A 6,897-nucleotide genomic window follows, 5' to 3' on the forward strand; every position below is an offset into this window, starting at 1 on the left:
GCAACATGCGGGGCCCCGCAGTCATCCGGTTCGACCTGACATGGCTGTGTGACTGACCCGAGCTTGCGCGTTCTGATAGCTCCGCCCCTTCCTCCCCCCACATCTACAGGTGAAAATTACTTTAGCGACACATTCATCGCAAGAAGTGTAGCAAAAGTCAAGGCCGCAGATTCCATGGGAGCCTGCCTGCAGGCGCCAGTCTCAGGACACCTCCACTCTGAGGACACCTCCACTCCAGGGTTTCTGCTAGGATTTTTTCTCGCCAGTCGAATGTCCGGAAATAATTTATTCTACCGGACAAATTTGAAACTTACCTGTCATGTTTCAATAATAATAATAAGAATTTTGTAGCAGAGTTTCCGTTAGCAGGTAATTACCGGACTATCACCGGATATGCTGATGTTTAAAACTCAGTTAATGGGAGTAATTTTGATCTTGCTTCAGTTTATAATCGTAACAGATCGAAAGATTCAGATTCATATTTCAATAAAGGATTCCACAAACAACAAACAACATAATTATTACATTCAAAGAAACTACTTGTAGTAGATGAAGTACCGTAATTTTCGCACTATAAGGCGCACCTGAATATAAGCCGCAGCAGCGGCATACCACTCTCGGTTCCACTTTTACTTTTGCGCGCTACCTGTCTCACTCTTTTCCAGCCTCCAGCTTTTCTTGCTGGAACCCGCCGCTTAAAGGTGGGGGTCCGCGGACCGGCCATAGAGCCCATAGAGTTAAAGGTGGTGGCCGTTAGCTGTAAAAGTCCATAGATTATCCGCACCGTTATATAAGCCGCAGCGTCGAAAAATGGGGAAAAAGGCGCGGCTTATAGTCCGAAAATTACGGTAATCATGATTAATCACCATTCGAACTATGTCCAAAATATGCCATTTCTTTATGTATATAGACTACTACAGCAAAAGTATTCTCCATCAGAACTTCCTGCAACAACACCACGCCGTTATCTTGATTCTGATTGGCCAGAAGACATTATCAAAGATGTTCTATTGAGAAGACGTGACAAAACGTGACAAAAGTTTTCAAAACCGTTTCTAGTCTTCGGTATTTCGAGACAAGTGACTACTGAAATCAATCTTACTAACTGCTGTCTGTGCAATTTACTCGGCGCCTGTTGGCGGACTTTATTTAGCTTACTTTAACATCATTTTTCATGGTGGGGCTAAGCCATTTCTTGGTATGGGTGTAGCCTACCCCAGCCATACCCTGGCGCTGCCACTGGTGGGATGTATGGGGCGGGTCATTCTGCAAATGTGTTAAACGCGTTAAATATTTTAACGCAATTAATTCAAAAAATTAATTACCGCCGTTAACGCGATAATTTTGACAGCATTAGTTACTACTAGTGTAACTAATTACTTCAGAAGTGAGTAATTTAGTAAAGTAAGGTAAAGTACTTTTTTTTTAAAGAAGTAATTAGTAATGTGTAATGCATTACTTTTTTTGATAACTACCCCAACACTGGACAATACCATTCTACTGTCTAAAATAGCACGTGTGTGAAATGGGTCAGCATGGTTTTTAGTGACGTTGTGATCTGCAATGAAACATTTTTCCATGAGGAATATACTCATTTGTTGAAATTATCTTTTTTTCCTTTTAAGGCAAGCCATTTGTCCACACTGTCTCTGCAGTGTGACAAGAGGATGGACGATGAAATGCGGGGAGGAAAACGTAAAATCAAACTGGTCCAGCAACAGGTGAAGAACATTTCAAAGGCATCGTTTCAGGTGCTCCTTTCTCTATGCTTCACACCACTCATCATGATCTCTGTTGGATGTGTAGGGCCACAGTGTTGCTGTGCAGTCAGAGATCCACACCCAGTACACAGCCATGTCCTTTGGGATGCAGTAACACACATACAGCATGGTGAAGTCACTGGTACAGACAGTTGCACTTTGTAAAACTAACAGTCTACACGTTAATATCACTGTTGTAGACAAGAGTAGTTAAAGGGCATTTTTTTGCTTCACCACTGAAACATTGTATATATATGTATATCATATGTTATTATTTATTTTGACTTTTTATCACCCATGACATGTAGTGCTAATTCAAAAAGCAGGACAGTCTGAGAAAAGCACAACTACAGTAGCTGCGGTGCACCTTTTGTAGACTAGGGGTTATAAACTGAATTTTAAAAATGTATTGTATGTATATATGTACAATAAAAGTGTTAATATTACTTCAACACTGACAGAGCATACTTAATAAACCAGAGGGGGACCATTACACTTCCATGACAATCTGACCTAAATGGGAAATAGACATGCATCAAACTCCAGCGAACAGCATCCCTGACAGCCACTACGGGGCGTCTCTGTGCCTTTTCTTTCAAAAAGTAGAACACTTATCTGTGCCATTATGTTAGCGTTAATGGAAATGAGAGTGTGTCTGTGTGGGGGTCACGTTACACGTTTATCCTCAACCAACAGGGCAGGTTGCCCCAAGGACCAAAAAGGTGAGCCGCCTTTCAAATGAAGACTCGATTTGTATTACTATATTAAAAAGGATTTTCAGTGAACATTGCAGGTGTGAACATTGCAGGTGTGAACATTGCAGGTGTGAACAGTGAGTTTTTCTCCCTCTTGTAGAAGAAGTCGCAGGTGTCGGAGGCGGTCTCTGGGGAGGGGACCTCCAGCAGGGTGAAGGGTTTCCTGGCAGAGATGAAGAAGTCTCTGAGCCAGTGCAACTTTGAGCAGATCGTTCAGACTCTGCAGACCTACAAGAAGACTGACGACCTGGACGTGCTGCTGACGGACACGGTGGTGCTGACGGAGGACGCCAACACCTACAGCCTGCTCCGCGGTAACACTTCTGATACTGCATGCACTGCATTTCAGACTAATGTTAATCTTATTCAAGAGTAAAGCCTCGAATTGGATAAACAAACTAACCCTTAATTATGTCATCAAGTGACACAAAAACATCAAGATCTATTATAGGGAATGGGAACCGTGGTGCATTCTGGGGCGTCGCGGCCATCTGAGGAGGATAGCGTCAATAATACAGCAGCAGCGTCAAATATATCAGCTGTTTCCATTCAAAATGAATAAAGAATGTGTGAAATATAAATGCCCTTACACAGAGAAGCTGTATGCAGGAACAGAGGAGTGTTATTCAAAAAGAGAAATGAATTATTGACATCTACCTGATAACGGTTACTGATGTCGGTCCTCTCTGGTGTTTGAAGTTAGCAGTGTTCCCAGTGTAGTGCTTTATGTTCATGTAGTAAACACATTCAGCGCCTCTTGCTGTTGTTTGTTACGTCTTCCTCGTCTCCCTGTTAGTTTAAAAGAATAAAATGAAATCCCATTGTCATTTTACGTTTGTTTTTTGGTGAAAGGCATGGCAGTGCCAGCTATATAAGAGTGCCTACCAAATGTTTAAAAGGTTTTAAAGTGAAAAAGTTACGGCTTCTCCGCTGTCCAGGTTAAGTGGAAAGATTGTGGTTGCTAGTATCCTCCAAAGATGGCAGTTAACACATTCCCATTCCCTATTGAACAGAATAATATGAATATGTTTGGAGTGTCTGCCATGCTGATGTGTGTCTCTCAGGCCTGTACCAGTTCATCCGGCCCCATCACAAGCAAAGGTTTGACGAGCGGTGCAGGGGCCTGACGGGGGGGGGCTGCGGCTACGAGCCCAGCCACTCTCTGTCTGTGGAGGAGAAGAAGGCCCTGCTGAACAGCGGTACAACACTGCACGCTGCATATTTACTGAATGTGTTTGACATATTCTCACATTTCATGAACATGAAATGTCTTTTTTTGATTCATGTGTTAGTCAACAAAGTTTTAAAATGTTTTGGGTATTTTTGCTTTCAAATGTAAATCAAATCAAAAACGTTTCTGCAATAATTCATATATAGATGGCTAAATTATGAATGATTCCTGTAGACAGAGCGATACCATAATACTTTATTGTCAGATCGAGTCGGACATTTTCCTTGTATCAATTGGCAACATCAACAAGGACCCATACTAAGACAAGATACACAGAAACAGACATTTAACCGAACATCACGATCACTGAAGAGAACATATTCAAGACCCTCTGACGTACATTAGATCTGGGATTACCTCTGTGATTGATTTTAGGATGACTGGTGCACAAAGGAGAGCTTCAGTCTGACCTTATTCAAATGTGGGACTCAGATGTGATGGTAACAATTCATACTCACTGTGCAGGACATGGTTGGGTCAGAGATGATGTTAATATGTTATTATGGTCGGCTGGTTATTAAAATCTCTCACAGGGTTGACCTACAATCTTTGAGCAGATTAACCGGTGGAGTAGTTTGGACTTTAAAGCGAGAGACAAACACTTGTACCAGCTAGTATTGCAGTGCTGTAGAACACTCACAATCACAGATGTAAAGAACAACAAGAGTTTGTCTAATATTGCAGACATATTCCATTTGGTCTTTTCATGACAGAAGAGTACACTGGCAGTAGGAAAGGAGGGCTGATCTGTATCTGTGTTTGTGTGTTCTCACAGCTGCAGTCAGACGGCCTGCCGTGGGTGTGACCCCACCCCCCTCCACCTGCAGTCAGCTGAACACAGAGCAGCTCAACAAGGGAGGACTCCACCTGAGCCAGAGACCTCACACTGGTATGACATCACACCCTCTACCTGTAGAGTTCACTAGGCGAGTGGGGGTTTGCAGTGAATTTAACACCACGTTATTAAGTTCTTCATGTTCACATGTTATAGTCATTTCTCAAAAGACAAACGGAGCATGAGTTATCATGAGTTTATGTACAGTAAATATTTGTGGTGTTTGTGGAAGAGAGGAATCAGCTCCATGGTAACACTGGCTGATGTGCTCCATTTAAACAAGGGAAAAGAGATTCACTCCATGTTCTGGGAGAATATTTTATTTTCAATAGCTAAAAAATACAACTTGTTTAGCTGGGGAAACATTATTAAACATGCAAATGTGCTTACCTTCTGTACAAGTCTATACACTGACTTCGCCTCCACTCAGACTGCAGATAGGTTAACAAGAGGTGCAGCGAGAGGAGATGCATTATTCCACTCCGGAAAAGTTATTTAAGTCAGTCTGCATTTTCTGTTAAAGCTGCACAACAATGGAACTCAATCCCAGGTAAACATTTATAACAAAACACATTTGGTTTATTGAAATCATGGTTAGTGAGCAATCAGCTCTGTCAACACTGAAAATAAATCTTCTTGCTATTTAATATGTATGTTATGTTGCATTATTTTTTATTAGCATTTCCAGTATAGTAAGCCTCTATGTTGCATGTTTTACTGATTGTATTTACAAGTTCTTCTTGACTGACAGAGAAGATGGTGCAGCTTCTGTCCTATAGTTAGACACATTGTGGCCCTCCGGGGGGATGCTAACTGTCCAGCTGTATTTAATCATTACTGTCAGTGCTAATACTAAGCTATAGGACACACAAACATGTGGCTTTAAATGGTGACTGTATTGAAGTTTTAATGTAAATGATATAAATATCTATGGACGGTTATTGATGAAAAACTGAACAATAGCACTGAAGGATAACACTGTTCATCCTGCAGCTTCAACAGTTCTGTACAGTGTTGTGTCAAAGAAAAGGTCCACGCTCAGGCTACAATCTGACCAAGGACCTCTTGAAGAACATTTTGAATCTTCAGCTGTTCTGTAGCATTAGAGTCTCATCAGGTTCACTAAATGCACTGCAGACATTCAGATTTGTATGCATAGAGTTTTATTCTTAAAATAATTATTTAAAAAAACAGAGCTAGTGTCTGGACGACCTGACCGAAGATGTGAATGTGCTTTCTCCTTTTATAGTGAAACAATCCTAACCCCTGCTGTTCCATCTTCAAACTCTAATACCAATCTTTTGACAACTTTTCTACTGACTTCAGTGTTTTCTAATAAGGGCTGAATGCCCCCCAGCTGCTCCTACCCTTTGTTGTTTTTGTCTAATACTTGGGCAAAGACTCTACAACTACTCCTACCATTTTTTGTTTCGGGACCGCCTTTCCATTCAGTTAACAGCCTTCAACCATGGGCCTTCTGTCCTTGCCTGACCCCTCCCACACACACACACACACACACACACACACACACACACACACACACACACACACACACACACACACACACACACACACACACACACACACACACACACACACTTGAATACTTTATTTGGTTCCACAAATTATATTACATAGACAGGGAATCAAATATATCGGGGCTAAGCAGCACAGAGCACTTAAGGGAACACATAGCACCTCCTTCTCCACACGGCTAAGCAGCACAGAACACTTAAGGGAACACATAGCACCTCCTTCTCCACACGGCTAAGCTGCCAATAATAGCTGAAACAGAGCAATATTTGGCAATTTGTTTGGCTTTTCTCTTTGACATTCCAGCAATTCTCAGACCAATCATGGTGCATTTATATACATGGCCAAGACTTCCGAATATGAGTATGCTTTATCTAAACTTGTACCCAAAGCTGGTTATCACATCGAGCAGTGGTTGGTATTTGATATACTTGTCCTGGAAAGCCTGGTCCATGTACAGGTCAAAGGCACAGCCTACTTCTAATATTAGCACCTCCCTGTGGTTGGTGTCAACAAAAACAACATCAGGTGTATTTGGGATGTTAGCAAAGACATCATTGGTAAAATCTAACCATTCTGGTAACGCTCTAATGTGCTTGTACATTGCTGCGCTAGATGGTAAGATGTTTTGTACCGCATCAGACACAATGTCCACAATACGGTCATGACGGGCTATGTACAGGTGTTTGTATGCATTACATCCATTTGTTATGTGTGCAATGGATTCTAGGCGTTGTTGTGAATCCTGATGGTTTAAACAGAATGGTAGTGTGAATGTGAGGG

At 41.7% G+C, this 6,897-nt stretch overlaps 1 protein-coding gene across 1 annotated transcript; it reads left to right on the forward strand.

Moving 5' to 3' along the window:
• Positions 1–1,625: 1,625 nt before the first annotated feature.
• Positions 1,626–4,672, forward strand: LOC104962423 (regulator of telomere elongation helicase 1-like; the record flags this gene model as incomplete). Its single annotated transcript, XM_010790858.1, has 4 exons — positions 1,626–1,721; positions 2,616–2,829; positions 3,580–3,714; positions 4,522–4,672. Coding segments are annotated over 4 exons (596 nt in total), but the record flags the coding sequence as incomplete, so codon positions are not given.
• Between the last annotated feature and the right edge of the window lie 2,225 nt (positions 4,673–6,897).

This window comes from Notothenia coriiceps, unplaced genomic scaffold (assembly GCF_000735185.1).
Source record: "Notothenia coriiceps isolate Sejong01 unplaced genomic scaffold, NC01 NC01_scaffold00034714, whole genome shotgun sequence".
In the NCBI taxonomy this organism is placed as follows: domain Eukaryota; kingdom Metazoa; phylum Chordata; class Actinopteri; order Perciformes; family Nototheniidae; genus Notothenia; species Notothenia coriiceps.